This window comes from Rattus rattus, chromosome 4 (genome assembly GCF_011064425.1).
Source record: "Rattus rattus isolate New Zealand chromosome 4, Rrattus_CSIRO_v1, whole genome shotgun sequence".
Classification (NCBI taxonomy): domain Eukaryota; kingdom Metazoa; phylum Chordata; class Mammalia; order Rodentia; family Muridae; genus Rattus; species Rattus rattus.
The window spans coordinates 159,895,152-159,914,956 of NC_046157.1; the positions used below are offsets into that span (position 1 = coordinate 159,895,152).

The 19,805-nt window shown below is 47.5% G+C and overlaps 1 protein-coding gene and 1 non-coding gene across 5 annotated transcripts in view; both read left to right on the forward strand.

Moving 5' to 3' along the window:
- The window catches only part of Atg16l1 (autophagy related 16 like 1), a 35,923-nt gene extending 24,458 nt beyond the window's left edge, over positions 1-11,465 (forward strand). For all 4 annotated transcript variants that reach the window (XM_032901570.1, XM_032901567.1, XM_032901568.1 and 1 more), the window contains 7 exons: positions 864-935; positions 6,090-6,210; positions 6,456-6,561; positions 8,274-8,423; positions 8,517-8,564; positions 9,531-9,632; positions 10,245-11,465. In XM_032901570.1, the coding sequence (XP_032757461.1) occupies positions 864-935; positions 6,090-6,210; positions 6,456-6,561; positions 8,274-8,423; positions 8,517-8,564; positions 9,531-9,632; positions 10,245-10,338 (693 nt within the window). In that variant the 3' untranslated portion in view covers positions 10,339-11,465. The remainder of the gene's footprint in view (positions 1-863; positions 936-6,089; positions 6,211-6,455; positions 6,562-8,273; positions 8,424-8,516; positions 8,565-9,530; positions 9,633-10,244) is intronic.
- On the forward strand, positions 4,728-4,990 carry LOC116899831. The gene has a single exon (XR_004387830.1).
- Positions 11,466-19,805: the final 8,340 nt, after the last annotated feature.

The window sequence follows — 19,805 nt, forward strand, 5'->3', positions numbered from 1 at the left end:
GAGGAGCTGGAGCAGGGCAGGTCCAGAAACTGCTGAGTGACGGTAGCATCTCTGGTGCTCAAGAGCTTCTTCTTTGGTTTCTGATAGCCCCTGTGCCTGCAACGTTTTGTTGCCCTCCTTGGGAAAGGTACCATCGATATCTGCTTCTCACGAAGCTGAAATCCTTACCTGAAAGATGGGCACTGGCTAGGTGATAGTCATCTTTATGCCTCGAGCTCCGGTGCCTGGATATTGGGGAAACATAAGGAAAAAAGACATACGGTGTCAGAAGGTTTAGACACTCATGAAGCCATTCCATAAGTCTTGAGAGGAGTTTTTGGCAATTCTGGGGATCAAACCCAGGTACTTGGACATGCTATACAAGTGACTTACCATTGCCCTACCTCAGTCCCTGAGAGGTTTTAAAAAAACAGATTCGGAATAAAGCGGTCTGAATGGCCCCTAAAAGCACAGTAGGAGTAAGTAGTAGAGCTCCAGAGGAAGGAGCGGAGGAAGATGGGCAGCCTCAAAGATAGGCAGGAGATGAGTTAGAAGAGTGGGGGCCTCCAGGCTCTCTGGTTTGCCCATCAGTATCAGAAAGTCCTACCTGTTGTTAAGGGGACAGAGGTGAAGGAAACGGTGAATGGGTTGAGTGAGTTCTGATGAGTTTGAGGTGTTTACTGTACTCTTGTAAGGTCAGGTGAATCCAGGAGGAAGCACTCCGCTTCAGGCACTGGGCAGGGAGACTTGTCAACACCCTGGCAGTGTGTGTCTAGCTTAGAGGAGTAGTTGAAAGTATCTGACTGCTGTCTTAGACCTGAGAACTAGAGATTTGTACTTTACAAACTGAATTTTGCTGTGTTTTTTCCTTTTTATTCTTGTAGGGAGCTTACCTATTAGCAGCTTCAAATGATTTTGCAAGCCGAATCTGGACTGTGGATGATTATCGATTACGGGTAAGACATGGTTGAAAAGGCTAGCACGGTACTCTGATTGCATGTGGCACTCAGTACGTGGTTGTTCAATTAGGAGATTTGTGTACCTCTCTATGGAAATTATATTTAATTCATGTTTTCTGAGAAAATCTGTATTTTTTCCTTTGCACTCTTAATTTGCCAAAAAATATGTTGTTTCAACATATTTTCCATGATCATCTCAGGGCTCTTTGAGTTCTTAAGAACCAGTTATGTTTAATAATCTGTTTTAGCTTAACTTGTCAGTTAAGACACGGGCATATAAATTGTAGCTCTTAAAAGCCTTGAGCCCTAAAAGTTTCCTCACAGTTGGGAGTAGGGATTATAGGAATGCATGGATGTACTTAGTGTGTGAGCTTAGGTGGAAAAGCTGGGAACAGGAGGCGGGTGTAGAGGAAGGAAGAGTGGCTTCAGCTAGTGAGGAAGTCTGCATTTTAGCCCAGTTTGGTACCCAGGACAAAGACCAGAACTGGGTTCTAAGAGTTGTGTATCTGATGAAAAGGGGATTTCACAGAGTCCTGAAAGGTAAACCCTGGTGGGGCATTGTAAGTTTGACAGGTGCTTTTGTGTCCGCCCCACAAAGATGGCATGTCTGCCGTTAAAATAAGTATGAGAGCTCTTCAGAGAGAGCCAGTGCCTAGAGAGGTCCTTGCGGTTACTTTGGTGGTCTGATTGCGTGGTACAGGCATGAAGTGAAAGACTCTTCAGAAGCCCAGCAGCTTACCCCTTTAGCTTCTCATTCTCCTGGAGGAACTGTGAGGTAATAACCCATGGTTTTCACTTGAAAGAAAATTCAGTTCTAAGCATAAGAAACATGAGCCCAGGAAAAATGACAGTTCCATACATACTGTGAATGGTGAAAAGTCAGCTGTGTTTTCTGACGGGAAGACTTCAGCAAGGGGTTACTGCAGCTTATGTCTGAATACACCACACAGTCTCAGTTTCTCGGTTCTGCATTTTAAACATGGAGAAGGTGCCTGACCAGTGCTGTGGGCTGCATAATAATCCACCCGTGGTCAGCTGTGGTGCTTAACCATTCTTCTGGTTTGCTTTTTGGTAAGAGTTACTTTTATTTTTACTCGTGTGTGTGTGTGTGTGTGTCTGTGTCTGTGTCTGTGTCTGTGTCTGTGTGAGTATGTGCACATGAGTACAGATGCTATGAGGCCTGGAGGTATCACAGCGCGTGTGCACATGCACACCTTTTTTTATTTCTTGAATCAGAGTCTTCCTGTGTTATCTTGACTGGCATGAAATTCATATAAGCCAGGTTGGCCTCCACTTTGCAGGAATCCTCCTGCCTCTTCTGCCATGGTGCTATGATATGACATACCTGTTCATCTTTTATTGGACATTTAAGACTGAGTGAATACTTCAAGGAGCTAGTTTGCTTAAAGAGAATTCATATTTTGTATTGGGCACGGTGTCGAGCTATGACTGTTTTATGTATTTCTTTTCATTTTCCTGGAACTCAGATGAGGAGGTAGATAAGACAGGCTCAGATAGGGGGTGAGGAAGATCATGCAGTTAAATAATGTGCTCGAAATTGAATTGAGGCTTGTGCTTCTTGACTGTGGTGGAACAGTACTTACCAACTGTGGAAGAGGGGCCTGCAGGCCTCTCTTTATACTGGACCCTGGAGGAAAAGAGAGGAGGACGCATTTGAGGTGATGTGAATAGGGGGTGGTGTTTCATTCATTGGTAAAGAAAACTTATGGGTAGGTAAGGATCACCGCCCTGAAGGCGAGGCAACTGGAGAAAGGAGACCTAGAAAATGGAGATCTAGCCGTGAGGGGCGGGTGACATCAGGCTTAAGCTGTAGCATCCTTTGGTAGACAGCATCCTTTGAAGGCTGTGGTAAGCTTGTGCATTCTTTGTCCCTTGGTAAAGAGAAGATATGGAGGTTGTTTTCAATGACTTCTCTGTGCCTGAAGAACTTGGGCAACTCCTACTGGGTTCAGGGAAAAAAGTAGGTTCTCCTGTTGGAAAAAACTCTGGCTTCTGCATGCACCCTAGTTTGCAGATACTTGATAACACAATGGACTATCCATGATCTATCCAGAAACTTGTTATCCAAACCCTAGTTAGTGTCTTCTTGGTTTTCAATAAGCGAATGTGTTAGGAGAGACTAGAGTTTGAGAAGCAGCTGGTTGAGTGCCTTCTTGTAATGCATCCTAGAAATGTGGTAGCATTGGCTGTTTCTCTCCAAAGTCTTGTCACCACCGCTTCCTAAGCTCAGTGTGGCTTCCACCAGGCAGCTAACTGTCAGAGTATCCTGCCTGCTCACCTCCCAGTGCTGTGAAGCAGCCTATACGAGGATTGGTTGATGGCTAGACTGTGATTTCATATCCTTTTCTGACCTCTGTGCATGGTGCATCTGCATAGTCATATATAGAAAAATACAGTTTTAAAGAATAATAGTGATCTGCACAGTCTGCCTTGAGGCCCACAGAGAGCTCTCACCAGGCCCCTTGGGGAAAAGGGCTCTAAAGCCCCATTTGGAAGCTTTAGCTGTGGTGGTGTCTAAATCTACTGCTGTCTCTGGCTGATGCCTGTTTAAAGAAGCTGAAATTTGAAGGTAGTGTTCAAATTAAATATTAAAAATAAACTTCAAAAACATCTAATGGGTTGGGTGTGGTGGCTCATGCCTGCAATCTCAGCACTTGGGAGGCTGAGGCAGGAGGATTGCACTTTGAAGAGGTCAGAAAAACTTGCAGGAGTCTTGTTTTCTCCTCCTCTACCTCAGTTCCAGGGATCAAACTCAGGTTGTCAGGCTTGGTGGGGAGGACCCACTGAGCCATCTGCCTGGCCCAGGTCTGCTGCCCAGTTTAGCCTTCGGGGTGTGGGTATAAGAAGAGCTTGAGTCCTCGGACCTCACGCACTTACAAAAGTGTTCTGTCTCTTAAAGGGGAAAATGGCACACACCCTTAATCCAGCACTTGGGGCACAGAAACAGGAATATCTTAAATATCTGTGTTTAAGGACAGCTTGACTTACACAGTGATTTACAGGACAGAACTAAATAGAGAGAGATGCTGCCTCAAAAAAAGAAAAGGCAAAACTTATTTGCATTTATTCATGTGGAGGAGGGAGGTACATGTGCCATGGCACTTGTGTGGAGGTGGCACAGCTTGGAGGAGTAGGTACCCCTCCACGTGGGTCCTCACTGAGCAATCTTCCTAGTCCAAGGCATTCTTTTCTTAATTAGAAACATAGCATTAATGAACCCTTCAAACTCTGGGGGTGGCGGGGGGGGGAGTGTATACTTACATAGTCAGGTGTGGTTGTACAGGACTTTAGACCAGTCTGATCACAGTGAGATCTAGGACAGCCAAGGTTACATGGGGCGACCCTCCCTTTAATTTAAAAGAAAAAAAGAAAAAAAATTTCCTCCTTAGGGAGCCAATGGTGGCTCGGCAAATAAGTGCTTGCTGTATAAGCCACATGGTTTGAGTTTGATCCCTGAGAACTGTCCACTGGGCATATACAGTAATTAATAGTAGTAGTTGTTGTTGTATATTAAGAAATCAAAGAGCTGAAGACTTAAATGCCATTGGAATGCCAGACTGCTCTTGTGAAGGACTGGAGTCTTGTTTACAACGACCGCAGCATCAGCTCTGGGTGACCCAGCATCTCTTAGCCCCCTGGCAACTGCAGTGGTGTGCACAAGTGATCCTTTAAGAAATACGTAAAAATAAAAAGCCAGGCGTGTTAGCGCATGCTTTGATCCTAGCCCTCAGAAGGCAGCTGCCTCCTTCCACACAGTGAGTAGTAAGAGGTCAATGATGAATAGTAAAAGGTCTGACTTCCGAGGTCGCCTCCCAGCAGCCTACATCCCCAGCTGCTTACCTGTCTCCCATCATGCTCTAGTGATGCTGTCATGGGCAGAAACAGTAGCTGACATGCAGTGATGTCTCCTTTCTGTCTTCCCTAACAGCCCAGAGAGGACACTGGTTGGCATCCGACAGCTCAGTCATAAGGGAGTGATTGTTGGGAGCGCTGGCGTCCTCGGCTATGATCTGACATTTTAAGCTGAGACCTCTTACTTTAAACACTCTATAGCTTCTAATTGTGTATACGGAATTCTGTTGTTCCCTTTGTAAATTATGCCTGCAGTGGCCCTGTCTATTCTCACTTTAAGTATAGACTAACTTTCGGTGGCACTGATAAAATAAAGTCCTGTCTTGGTTACTTAGTGTGGTGTACCTGTTAATCCCAGCACTGGAGAGGAGGAGGCGCGAGCTTTTAAAGCAACCCCTTCTTGCTTCCTCTTTTCTGTTGTTGTTGTTGTTATTGTTGTGTTGTTGTGTTTGTTTGTTTGTTTGGATTTCAAGGAGTTTATGGACTTGCTGCTGTTTTAAGGCTGGGTTTGTATTTCTCCTTAGTAGGCGATGCCCCTGACCCCGTATGTGCTGAGCAGTGCTCCACCATGAGTGCATCCCAAAGTCTCACTGTACTGCCCAGGCTGGTTTTGAGTTTACAGATTCCAGGGATCCACGTACTGGGATTGTACTGATACCTGCCTTTATCTTTGTGGTCTCGGTCCCTGTGTCATCCAGTTTTCTGTCACTGCAGTGAGAGACCTAAGAAAGATAGGACAAAGTAGCTGACCTCAGCAGCTCGGCTCCGCTCAGGTTTCAGAAGCTTAGCTTGTGGTTGCTTTGCCCTGTGATGGCACAGTACTTCGTGTATCTGAGGAACCTGTTTGCCTCATGGTGAGAGTCAAAGAACAAAACAGGAAGAGTCCAGGGCCCCAATCTTGGGGCAAGGGGGTTATAAACTCAGTGTGTTATCTTCCCACTAGGTCACAGACTGTAGAGGCTAAGCCTCAGCACATCAGTCTTTGGGTGCCATTCACGATCAAGTTAAAGCAATACCTCGTTTTCTGGGCAACAGCCAGAAATAGCTTCTAGAAGATTCTGAAGCTCCTCGGGTCAGAAATGTGGCTGCACAGTTGAAACACATGGCTTCACTGATTGAGGCTGTCGGTGAAGGTGTGCTCCGTGTGCATACTTTTCTTGCCTTCTGATTTCATTGAAGATGTGTGAGCATTTCAGGGCCTTCTGAGACTGGCTCTGGAGCTCCTCCGGGAAGGCAGTGTTACCCCAAGTCTCACTCTGGCTGTGTCCTCTCTTGTAGCACACACTTACCGGCCACAGCGGGAAAGTTCTCTCTGCCAAGTTCCTGCTGGACAATGCACGGATAGTCTCAGGAAGTCATGACCGGACCCTCAAACTCTGGGATCTCCGCAGCAAAGTCTGTGAGGAAATGCAGTCTCTCTGTGTGCATATTTATATAGATATTAGTGGTGAGGTGATGCTCCAGATCGGTGTGAACCTCGGTTGGTTCTTTTGGGTCTGAGGGTCACTGGGGTAGTGAGAATTGTCTGCCGCTTAAGGTCTATTTCAGTTTGTGATTTGGGAGCTTGGTAGTCAGGAGCACAGTAGCTCTGTATGTGCCAGCCCTGAGGTTGCCTTTGATTGATGACGGTTGCCTTTCTTTTAGGTATCAAAACAGTGTTCGCAGGGTCCAGCTGCAATGACATTGTTTGCACTGAGCAATGTGTAATGAGTGGACATTTTGACAAGAAAATTCGTTTCTGGGATATCCGGTAAGATGCCTGAAGAGCTTGGTGGGAGGCTGATGAGAGAACGTATAAAGAGCTGTGAGCCTGCTTTGTGTGGGGTGCGTTCTCACACCCGGGGGCTCCAGGACAGCTGGGTACAAAATAGTCTTGTGGGCCCAGCCGTCTTTTACTGTGCACCAGATGCTCTGCCCGCCGTGGGATGAGCAGAGGTGAGAAGACACTCATTCCTACCTTTAGGCAAATTACGATGACACAGGGAAGACTCAGCACAGGCAGTGAACACTGTGGTGTGTCCTGTGGTGGAGACAGGCCTTTCCCCTTACTGATGGGAGTAGAGTTACTCTGGAGAAGCCAGTGGACTTTGTACGACAGAAAGTCACTGAAAGACAGACCCACTCAGAACAGCGTGGTACGCTCTCAATAAATGGGGTGCTTGCACCAATGAGACGGGGTGAGTGGGGATCGGATGTCCACCTGCTTTACAAACAAACCACTTGGGGTGCTTTGATGTTTGAGCTGTGTGCGGTAAGAAAAAAAAAGTGATGGCTTTGTATGGTCTGCTCAGCGATTCTTGTCCTGCCTTTAGAGAGCAGGTTAAGGCACACTGGAAGCAAAGTACTGATGAGTTCATGGCAGAAGGACATAGAGAGGGACATGCTAGGAGATTCCTGTTGCTGTCAGGACCAAGAGAGGCCCAGTGAAAGGAAGCCCTGAGCTGCTAGCTGAGGAGCAGGGCAGACGGGGTGGCAACTGGATTGAAAACAGAGGCCATAGTCCGTGTAGCAGCTCATGAAGTGTGGAGAGGGGATAAGAATGCGTGGCTCTGGATGCACTTTGAGTGCAGAGTGGTACCCAAATGACTCCCGTGAAGCTTGCTCCTATATTTTTAATCTTTTTTCCCCCTAAACTTGAAGTTTGAACATAAAACATGGAAGTTTAGAAATTCACCAGATGTTACAAGTCTCCTAGCCAATCCCTTATCCTGATAATCAGATGGCCAGATACCAAAGATTTGGAGTAGGCGTCTGGGGCTGTGTATATAATAAAAAGATAAACTCTTGCTTAGTTAAGACAGCAGGTAAGGCCATAGAAAACGTCCAGCAAAACCATTGCTGAGTATCGCCATTAGGTCCCGTCTACTGAGGGCCTATCAGCTGACCTCTGGGCTTGAGCATGTAAGAGTTGGAGAGGGTACACAGTGACACTGTGCCGTGGTATCATCCAGTCCCATGTCTGAAGCAGCCTCGGTCAAGCTACCTAATCAAGCAGGGCCTGTGGGCTCCCTAGACCGCAGCAGCTTCTGTGCCAGCCTTGTGTAAAAGCTAAAGGTGACACCACTGAAACTGTACTGATCGGGGCTGAGGATACCATGCATGTGAGACCTCAGATTCAGTCCCTAGGACCCACAAAAAAAGGAAGAAAAAGCCATACCAGCTGTGTAATTCATTGCCCTCGTTGGCTCTTGCTTATCAGGAGTTCTGGTTGGATATTGGCCTATTAATCTAAAAACGGGCAAGAAAATCCCGAACCAATTCTAGTCCTCAACATTCCTGTAGGCTCTTTTTTGAGGGGGTTGGGGGGCATCTTGTAAGCAGTAGTGAGGCTAGGGACATGCTTAACTGCCCTTGAAGACTGGGCTCTAACTGGGCGACAGACAGCGTTTTCTGCTCAGTGACATCCTAGTCAGGTTGGAGGCGGCCCACTTGCATTAGGTCTCAGGCTGCTGTCTCCTCCAGGTCAGAGAGTGTGGTCCGAGAGATGGAACTGTTAGGGAAGATCACTGCTCTGGACTTAAACCCCGAGAGGACTGAGCTCCTGAGCTGCTCCCGTGATGACCTGCTAAAAATCATTGACCTGCGGACAAACGCCATCAAGCAGTCATTCAGGTACTGGGCCTGGGCCTGGCCTTGCCGACTTCTGTCCTGCTGGGTGAGTATACTACTATGGGTGGCAGCTGATCTGTCTGCTGTTTGTTTCAGTGCACCTGGATTCAAGTGTGGCTCTGACTGGACCCGAGTTGTCTTCAGGTTAGTAGCCATGTCCTACCCAGTGCTTGGTTTGTCTCAGAAGTTAAATCTGGACATTTTTCTTTTTAGGTGGGTAAAACAGTCTCTCTGCTACCTCTGGAGCTTGCAGGAGTGAGTTTGGGGGCCATCTGGTGGTCCTCTGGAAACTTTGTGGTGTTTTTAATGGTGTCCCTTTTTAATTGTGAGCGTGACTGGCCAATGCTTGGTTCTGAGCGAGTTGCCACGTTCTCCTTTTCACCACTCACTTGGCAAGACTTGTCACTGTCACTGAAAAGGCTTGGTGTCCCTGAGATGGAGTGGTACGGTCTGGAGGTGACACTGGAAGATGACACAGTGAATCTCCTTGTTCTGCCTTCTGGGCACCGTACTCTCCTCAGGTGTATTCTGAGGTTGGCTGTCATAGTAGGGAAAGGTGTCTGTCTGGTGTGGTGTGCACATGTGGCCTCCTGAGCTTATGTAAATGTGCAAGAGGACAGCAGATGTTCTGCTCCACCACTCCACCCTATTCCCTCGAGACAGTCTTTCACTGAACCTAGAGCTGGGCTGACAGCCTGCAAGCCTGTCTCTTCCCACGGCAGGCCTGGCTTACAGGTTCTTATATGAACATGCAGTTTTTCAACATTGGTTTTGGAGATTAAAGCTTGAATCCTTATACTGCAGAAAACACTCTTGACACATTAGGCCATCTCCCAGCCTGTGTCTCAACATTTTGTGGTTTCCCCTCCTACTCTCGCTGAACCATACAACAAGGCTGTTTATGGGCAGAGACATTGAGCTTTTCATAGATTGGCTTTGGGCTCCCCTGTGTCTGAGACTGATAAGCAGGAATGTGGAGCTTCAAGAAGCAGCCAGGTGGCTGAAGGAACAAAGCTGCTCACGACCAGCGTATAACCTGCATCTGTGAGCACAGGCGTGGTCATGTACGGTAGGGGTGTATAGCTTTTGCGTTCTTACTGTCTCCTCCAGCCCTGATGGCAGTTATGTGGCAGCAGGCTCAGCAGACGGCTCTCTTTATGTGTGGAGTGTGCTCACGGGGAAAGTAGAGAAGGTTCTCTCCAAGCAGCACAGGTAAGATGAGCCCCACCCATGCATGTGCTCAGCCCTGCATCTGAAGCAGAGCCCGTGGTCTCATCCCAGGGCTGATTGACCAAGGTTAGTGGGGCCAGGCTTCACCACTCAACAGTACATGTAGCAGACCACAGTGACTGAGGGGCCGCAGGCAGAGCCACTGGGAAAGCCTCAGGGCAGCTCCTTCCTTCTCCTCCTTCCCTTTCCTGCTCTGTCCTCTGTCCCTCCTCTTTTCTCCTTGACGCTTGTGTTTGTCAGCAGCTCCACAGGCTCATGCTTCCTTACCATCCACCGGATAGGATGGGTAGCTCTTGGGCTTCTAGTTACCAGTTCTGTGCCCCAAACACAGGCCCTGGCTTCCTGTGGGTTGGCCCTGCTCAGGACCTTACAGTTGTGCTGAGTGTTCTCTTTCCTGCTTTCCTAAGGGCTACTCTTGGGGTGAGCCGGATAAGCCCGGTCGCTAAAGGGGAGCCTCCTATCTAGTCCAGAGCTGCTTCTGGGACACTGAAGCTTTCTTAACATAAGCCCCTGCTGTGGGTGGGTGTGCCTGTATCTTACACATGCCTGAGCCCGTGTCTTGCTGACTGAAGTCTCTTCTGATTGGTCCTAAAGCTCTTCTATCAATGCGGTGGCATGGGCCCCCTCTGGCTTACATGTAGTCAGTGTGGACAAAGGAAGCAAAGCTGTACTATGGGCACAGCCTTGATGCCGCACCCTGAGGAGCAGCGTGGGACCCCGCAGCCCATCTTGGAGAGTGATGTGTCCTCCCAGAGAAGAGCTGGAGCTATATGGCACCCACCGTACCTTTCCTAAGAACTTTGACTTAAGGTCTCTAATGGGTGAGAAGAACCAACACAGAACCAAACTGACTCGCACATCCCTAGCAGGGGTTCCGGTTCTTGTCGCATGTGGGTGGGAAACACTACTAACTCTGACCTTCCATACCTCATGGGGAGCACAGGGTCCCTGCTGGGTCTCCCCACTGGACACAGTGCCAAGGACAGCCCCACACATCGGGTATTGGGTCCCCTGTGCTTTTCCCGTCTTTCCAAAGTCTGTTGTAGCCTGATGCACACCCCTTTTCTGTGTGGTCACTTACCCAGGGATCTCACTGAAGGCATTGGGTTAGTGGAAACCAAATCAGGGCCTGTCCTCCTGTGACAAAGGATGGGTGGGGCTGTTTTCAGGGCTGGTGATATGTCTGGTCTCACTGCTGAAACCTGCATCTTGAGCTGGCCTTCAGAACTCCGAGCTCCCTTCCTGCCAACACCTACACATAGCTTTGTGTGTGTGAGGAAAGGACTGTGCCAACCTTTCCCTGTCCGGTAGAATTTGCCGCCGAAATGAGAAACACATCTTTACCCTGCATCACTGCCAGTCACAGCAGTGGCTTAGCGCTCATCTGGAGCTGATGCTGGGGAGTCCAGCCACTGCCTGTGCATGCAGTGTAGTGTTGGTAAGAGAAGCCTATCTGGGAGCCGGTCATGCTGAAGGCAGGGAAAGCACCCTCTGTCCTGCTTACCCATGCACACGGTCTGAGCACGGTGTCTGGGTGTCCGAAGCACCACGTTTGTCACATTTACTTTGCACTTTATTTTTTGCTTCCACGCTGGCTCTCTGGACGGTAGGAACAGACATGAGTTCTAGAACTAGGGAAGAGGGACAGCGGTCCTTCCCTGCTTGCAGCTCACCTGTTGTTCGCTGCCAGAGAGCTAGTGGTGTTGGGAGTTGAGAGTGGCTGGCCAGGGCACATCTTTTATTTATTTAATTATGTGTCCCAACAGAACTTGACTGTAAATAAAGAAGAAATTCTGTTATATACTTTTCAAACTCCTTGCGTCTAGATTGTCTTTTCTGTCACATCCTTAAATAAGGGGCAAGGGAACTGGTTTTCTGATACTTACTGATTTTTGGAGGTAAAGTCTTGCTTTGTGTGTAGCTTGGACCTTAAACTCAGTCCTGTTGCTACCCAATGGATGGTATAACAAGGGTGCACAACCTTGCCCAGAAGGTATTTAGTGTTCCTAGATACTAGAGAGTACCTCCCTGCTGGTTTTGGCCATTTTCAGCATGTCCCCTATCCCCATAAATTATTACTCCCTATAAACACTGCTCCTGTACTGTGTCTTACACAAGTCTGAACACTAGGAGAAGTGTCCCAGATTCCTTCCACACCCTCATCCCCACTGGATGTTACTGTGAATTGATGCCTTTGCTGGAGAGGTGTAAGTGCTGTAGTTTTAAGTTGGAGCACAGACACTGCTTGGCTGTTCACCAGTCTTGGAAAATTCTCAGCCAGACATCACCTATCCTTGTAAGGCGGAAAGGGGACATCAGGTGAGATCCCTGCCCATTCGGGTCACTGGTTCTGAAGCAGGGCTGGCGACTTAGTTCATCCCCTGACGAGCACTGAGCACTGGAGCACGCATGGTGTTCACCTCCCCGCCTGCAGGTGGAGCACTCACATCACTGGCGCTTGCTGTGGCTGTGTTCTCAGGTATCTCATGCAGCCACCCAGAGAGCCACCCGGAGAGCAGACTGCCTGCCTCCTCGTAACTAAGGGCTCAGTATGCATGATTACTTGGATGTAATGAAGGCTATTCTTTTTTTTCCCTCCCTCTTTTTTTTTTTTTTTTTTTTTTTGGATATATTTATTTTATTTATATGTTAGTACAGACACTTCAGAAGAGAGCATCCCATTATAGATGGTTGTGAGCCACCATGTAGTTGCTGGGAATTTAACTCAGGACCTCTAGAAGAGCAGTCAGTGCTCTTAACCACCAAGCCATCTCTCCAGCCCCACAAAGGCTATTCTTAATTAACAGCTTTATACTCACTAGGTCATTTCCCAATGCAGGATATATATTCAGGTTAGAGGTTTGATTTCTAAGTTACCTTCTGTGGGTACACTGCCCACGCCCCTGCACAATTACACATCTTCTAAGATAGGGTCTCATTATGAAGCCCTAACTGGCCTTGTAATTCTCAGAGATCCTCCTGCCTCTGGAGAGCTGGGATTTAAGTGGCACATCATCATGCCTGACCCTTGTATACTGCTTTTTATCACTGTATCCTAGACACTGGGACATGGAATTCTGTGGTCATTGCGGTAAATGTATGGATAGAGGGCAGGGGCAGCCCAGTTCCCAAGGGTAGTTTGGCTGGGAAACAAGGTTGCCATGATTCAAGGCATACAGAACACCCCATTGTGTCTGTGTCCCTAACTGGGGTTTTGTGAAGCTCACATTTTAGAGTTTACACTCTGCCTGTGTGGAGTACACTGAGGTGAGTAGCATTGACGTGATTCATTGTACTCCTTAGCGTTTTTGTGGAATCCACCATTTTAATTTCTGTAAGATAACCCAAGTAGTAATACTTGGGTTTTAGTTCTCAAATTAGGTCATCTGAATTATATTTTATTTTTAAAATGGGAGGAAGTTTCACAGCTGAGTTCTGACCAGCTTCATGACCTTAGATGGGCACATTTATGCTAACCCTGTTCCTTGATATTCTGCCACTCCAGGTCCATACGAGGGGGTGGACATGCAAAGTAAGTCAACCCTGACGTTATCCACATCCTGTTTCAGTGTATTTTCAGACAGCACATCTTAATTTTCATTCACCAACTTAAATCTCAACCGAAATGAAGGATCCCTAAGCTTGAATGGGTTATTGTAGAAGTGCCTGGGTGTGTGTGCCAGCAAGAGGTCACACGGATCCATTCCCGGCTCCCTCCCTGACAGACCACTGCTCTGACCTCAGCTCTGACTTGCATCACATTCTTGCTGGTGTCTGTCCCTTCTGAGCCACTACTGAGCTGTTCGTTACAGATGCCTTCCCAACTTCCTACTTGGTGCCCATGCCCTGCAGCACCCTTACCGGCATCCTTGGCTGGTAGTTTAACACTTGGTTTTCTTGGATCAGGATCTGTTGAGGTTTTGCTACATAAGAAACTACCTTAAAATACAATGGCTTAGTGTAGCCACTGTGAAAAGCAGTATGGAAGCTTCGCATAAATCTAAGATTATGAGGAGTCTATCATACGGCCCAGCCAGAAGACTCCGAGGGACTCCTGGGAGCTGCCAAGATACTCGTACATTCGTGGTTATCATCATCCTTCACAACAGCGAGGATGTGGAGTCAGCCTAGATGTCTGTCAAGACAGGAACAGATGATGAAAACATGGTACACACACACACACACACACACACACACACACACACACACACACACACACTGGAATTCTTTTGAACCATAAGCATGAAATCTGCAGGGGAAATGGATGGAGTTGGAAAGCATAACCCATAGAAAGCAGATCTGAGTTTCTAATTGGTAAGGATGTGTATGTCCGTGGAAGGAAATGTGGGTGGAAAGTCAGTGAAGTAGAAAAGGACACTAGAATGGGCTGGGGTGTATAAGGAATGGGTGGGGAAGATGATAGAACACAACCAAAATAAAATACCTAAGAAGAGACCTGTAAGCTGATTTTTAAAAATGTGGTAAAATTACGTCCCCTGACTGTTGTCTGTAAGACATCTGTGCTGCACCCCATGTGTGGAGGTCAGAGAGAAACTTGTAGGAATTGGTTCCACCACATGGGTCCTGGGATCAGTCAGGTCATCAGGCCTGGTAGGAAGCCGCTTACCACTAAGTCATCTTGTTTACCTAAAACTATAAAACACTGTTACTGAGTCATACCAGGATAAATGGTTAGAGGACAGCCTCAAGGTCCTCGAATATGAGGTCATTAGGGGATTAGGGATGGGCTAGCAAGAGAGCATCAGTGTGAGAATTTGTCACTATGCCTGTTAACATGTTGACTGGAGCAGGTGACATAGGCAGGATTGGTACTCTTAAATCCAGCCCTGGAGAAATGAGTTCTGGGAGAGAAGGGAATCATGCTGCCATCTTGGAGTCAACCCAGTAAGATCTGCTCTCCCATTGCTTCTGGAACAGTATCACTTGCTGATGTTTCAGTACCCCATGCAGAATTTGATTGGTTTTCCTTTACAAACTCAAGTATCTATCTCATGGCCAGACATCGATCTTGCACATTACCGTGTGCTGGACTTGCACAGGTTTGCTCTTACTCCAGAACACAGTTAGGCAGGAAAAGCAGGAGAAGTTATATTTGGGATTTGGGCTTCCTTTTTGCTTTAAAGAGAGCTAGATAAATAGAGGACAGCAGGGGTACTTGTGATTCTCACATGCTGGTTTTTTAGGTGGAGAGCCCGAAGGCCTGATGCTTGCAGGAGAATACCAAATGGTTCTGAGAGACTGAGGCAGGAGCCATGCTTAGTACCTAGAACACTGCAGAGTGCATGGCACATAGCTGAAACTTTAGTGGTTTGGGTTTCGAGACAGTGTTATTTATTCCAGATTAGCCTCAAACCTGCTGAGCATGGGCTTGAACTTCTGATCCTCCTACCTGAGTGCTGGGCTTACAGGGATATGCCACCAAACCCTACTTCTGCGGTGCTGGAGGCTGGATTCAGTCCTGTAGGCAGTTTCCTGGCCTGAGATTCCCCCTATGTTATATATGTTCGTTCATTTATGGGGAGCAGTGTTTGCTCTGGTGCATGCATAGAGCTCAGAGGACAACTTGTGAGAGTTCTCTCCCACTGTGTGGGCTCCAGAAATCAGACCTGAGTTGTCAGTCTTGATAGCAAGCACATTCACCTTCCCAGTTATCCTATTTTAAAGTGAACAGTGTTGTTGTATTTTATAGATTTATGTTGAATAGTCACCAGCGCCTAGCACTAACCAACAAAGACGTTGGTTGTCTTTCAAGTTAAGATCAGTAAGCAGCACATCGATCCAAAGGAGAGTGGATACTTCTTAAGTGAAGAGCACTACAGAAAACCACAGCCGATCAAAATGCAGAACTGTGGACCCCGTACCTTAAAGCTCGGGGAACATTGCTGAAGAGAGGCAGAAAGACTGGAAGAACCAGAGGAGTTCGCTGTGAGTCTGTTTCCTAGGAACATCAGAGGCTACACCTGCAAAGTCCCAACAACTTGACCACCCAAATGTGAGCTGAACAGGGAGGACACCAACAGACACGCCAAGTAACAGGGCCTCGAGAGGCCTCAACCTACATAGCTATAGGTAACAGTAAAGCTGGGAGTGGGAGAGGGGGTCCTCCCCAGTTGGTTGTTTAGTGCCAAAAGGTCAACCCTGAAAACACACATACACGTAACATATGGACTTAACATGTTCTATTTAGGAACACACACACACACACACACACACACACGCACGCACGCGCGTAATAACAATAGATGGAAATACAGGCCATGAATTTGCAGAAGAGCAGAAGAGCAGGGAGGGGTTTGTGGAGTGTCTGGAGGGAGAAAAGGGAAGGGAGAAATTTTATAATATCAAAAATAAAAAGTATTTAAAAAAAAAAAAAACAATAAAAGTCCAGCTTATTGGAGCTGGTAAGGTGACTCGGAGGTTGAGGATGCTTGCACCCAAGCCTGAGTTCTGTGCCCAGAACCCTCATGGTAAGAGACAACCAACTCCTGTAGCTTGTCCTTGCCCTCCGCATGCCCGCTGAGTGCATGTGCCTGCACAGGCTCACACACTAAATAAATGGAATTTTCAAATGTTTTGAAGCGTATTCACATGAGTTTGCACAGATGTCAGGTTTCAGATGCTAGAATCCACCCAGGAGTAGGCGAGGGCCTCTGAGTTCCTCAGAAGTGTATTCACTGTTATGGAGACTGCTCTGGCATTGGGGTGCCGTGGGGCCTAAAGGAGCACCCAGGCATATAGCAGCCATTAGTGGAGGAGGCAAAGAGGAAGTCGGATGAAGTCTTTCTCCCTAAACTAAGCATTTTTTCAACAAACTTGTCTACCCATTCCATGGGTTTCTTCTCCCCCCAGAAAATGGTCGGGCTGCTATGTTGCCTTGAACGAATGGAGAAAAGGAAATAACAGAGGCCAAGCAGCTTTCTCAGCCGGGGCTCCCATCTGGAGCTGCCCAGATCCCACTACACAAGCCTGGGGAGGGGGCATCAGTGACATTGGGTGCCAGAGTGGTGAAGGACTCCAGTGCCCTTGGGGAATAAGCATCCATGTGCTCATCACAGGTAAATTTGCATGAGGAGAAAGATTGACTTGGAGTAATGGGGAGAAGTAGAAGGAAAGCAAATTTCATACCAACAGTTTTCCTGAGACCAAGCTGGCCTGGAAGCCCAGCATTCGGGAGGCTGAGGCAGGAGAATCCGAGTTCAAGACCAGTCAAGGCTGCATGGTGGGACTAAAGATGAGTATGCTATGAGTTAGATTTCCCAATATTGGAAGCGTTCAATAACGTATTGAGAACGGATTACACAAGAGATCCAGAGGAAAGTTGGAATGCGGGCTTGTTTTTGTTGGTAAGGTCTTAGCACTTTGAGACTTTGTGAACTACAATTATGTTTTCATAGTATTAGCCAGCCCCACCCCAAACAGCTCGCTGTTCTATAAAGGATTAACTAAGAGATACAAGTAGGGGTTGGAGTGATAGTTTTCATTTTTCTCAGTATTGTATTTTATGTTTGAGCATTTTGCCTGCATGCATGCATGTCTGTACGCTGCTTGCGTGCCTGATACCTTTGGTGGCCGGAAAAGGGTATCACATCCCTGGAACTGGAGATACATACGGCTGTGAGCCTCTGTGTACGGTGTGCGCTGGGGACCTAACCCAGGTCCTTTGGAAGAGCAACCAATGCTCTTACTGCTGAGCCATCTCTCCAGCCTCAGGTGATGGCTTTTAAAAGCTCCTGTCCCCTGACACTCTTCAGAAATGGCAGCTACTTCAGACCTCTCCGTGTTTGCCCGTAAAGCTCTGCTAGAGGCCGTGCCATTTTTACTTGCAGTTGTGTTTTTTTAGCACAGCACCTACTTTGCTCCACCGTGTGTCTCTAAGATGACAAGCTAACCCCAAAATCCATACGCCTTTCGGCTGACACACCCATAGCACCACCCCTCCCCCATGAGCCCCAACTTTAGTGTTTGGGGTTGAAACACAGGGCTTGGAGCTGCTGCTCCCTGTGGGCGACTCCAGAGAAAAGTCCTATGTGATCGGGACTTCCTGGAATGGAGAGAGATTCAGGTCGTTCAACTTTCTCTCTCTCTCTCTCTCTCTCTCTCTCTCTCTCTCTCTCTCTGTGTGTGTGTGTGTGTGTGTGTGTGCGTGTGCGCGCATGTGTCTGGAGTTACAGTGTGCTCTGTGTGTGTGTGCGCGTGCATGTGTGTCTGTGTGTCTATGTGTCTGGAGTTACAGTGCTCTCTCTCTCTCTCTCTCTCTCTGTGTGTGTGCATGTGCGTGTGTGTGTGTGTGTGTGTGTGTGTGTCTGTGTGTGTGTCTGTGTGTGTGCATGTGTGTGTGTCTGTGTGTGTGTGTCTGTCTGTAGTTACAGGGTGCTCTCTCTCTCTCTGTGTGCATGTGCGTGTGTGTGTGTGTGTGTGTGTGTGTGTGTGTGTGTGTCTGGAGTTGCAGTGCTTGATATCTCTCTCTGTGTGTGTGTGTGTGTCTGTCTGTCTGTAGTTACAGTGCTCTCTCTCTCTCTCTCTCTCTCGTGTGTGTGTGTGTGTGTGTCTGTGTGTGTGTGTGTGTGTGTGTGTGTGTGTGTGTCTGTGTCTGTAGTAACGGGTAGTTGTGGGTACTGGGAACTGAATTCAGGTCCTCTGACAGAGCAACAAGCCAGCACCCCTTTTATTTTTATTTTTCTCATATGTAGCCCACACTGTCCTTGAACCTAAGGCTCTTGAACTGAGAATGCTGGGATTGATAACATGAGGCATCTGCCCAACCTGGAGTCACCCATTTTGCAAAGAAAGGACTTCCCCAGAGCACTGCTACTCTATCTTATATTCTAGAGTAGGCTTTTCTGTGCTGTGCGCAGGCGCTGCCTGCTGAGATGCTTAAGGGTTAAGTGTTGCACACACGGCGAGCATTGCTGGTCTTGCCAAGTGGGTGCGGGTTTACTGCATGTCTCCCAGCGGTTCCCTGGGCTCTGCAGTTTCACGGTGCAGTTCTGTAATGTGCAGCTGCACACATGCACACATGCAGAGCTGCCCTTGCCCAGGTCTGTGGAAGGCTTGACAGAAGTGTTAGATCTCACTAGACCTTACACTGAGGGTGGGCAAGTCACGCTGGTTCTCAAGACTGTGTTGTAAAGGCGGGGAACCTCACAATCATGTCTGGTATCTGGAAGACATTTGGCTTTTAGGAACAAGAGTGCTCTTCTGTCTCTCATTTCTCAATCAAGAGGAGAAGAATCATCAGACCAGGGGCTAAAAACGATGCCTCCACATAGTAGTTGGATCCTCAGTTCCCACACGCGCATGCACACGCAGTCGTGGCAGTTCAGTGATGACGATGTGCTTATCTTCACCCTTGTGGCCTGGCATCCATGAGTCAATGAGAGGATGGAGGATTCCAGGAGCAAATAGGTTGCAGGCAGAGCTAAGGCCCGTTGTCACAGGAGGCTTTTCAATAGGAGCATTAGAGAGCTCTGGCTTTTTTTTTTTTTCTTCTCTTTGAGTTTGTGAATATTTTTGCTTTTTATATTTTCAGCTTTTAGTTGCTATCCTGTGTGTACATGATGCGTATGTATGGGTGTGCACATGTGACAGCTTGTGTAGAGGCCAGAGGACAACTTTATGGAGTCAGCTCTCTTTCCTCGAATTTCTGTGTGGGTTCCAGGAATTGAACTCATGTCATTAGATTTTTGTGGCAAGTATCTACCACTGAACTGTCTTGCTGGCCCTAACTTTGGGGGTGCAGGGTTGGGCGTGCAGGGGATGTCAGGGAAGTTAGCGTAGGCAAAACTGTGTAGGCCAAACTAGCTTTGAACTTGCAGAAATCCTCTGATTACAGATATATATCTTCATGCCTGTAATCATTATTTTTTGGATTTGGAAAAAATATTTTAGAGTTTTTTTAATGTTATGTATATGAATGTTTTGCCTGAAAGTATGTATGTGTGTGACTCATGCCTGCAGAGGTCAGAAAATGGGGAGCAGATCTCTTGGAACTGGAGTTGTAGATGGCTGTCAGCAACCTTGTGGGTATTGGGAACCAAACCCGGTCCTCTGCAAGTCTCTCCAGCCCCTATTTTTATATTTCAAAGGGAGAAGTTAGTCTCCTGGATTTATAACCCATTTTTTGTTTGTTTTGTT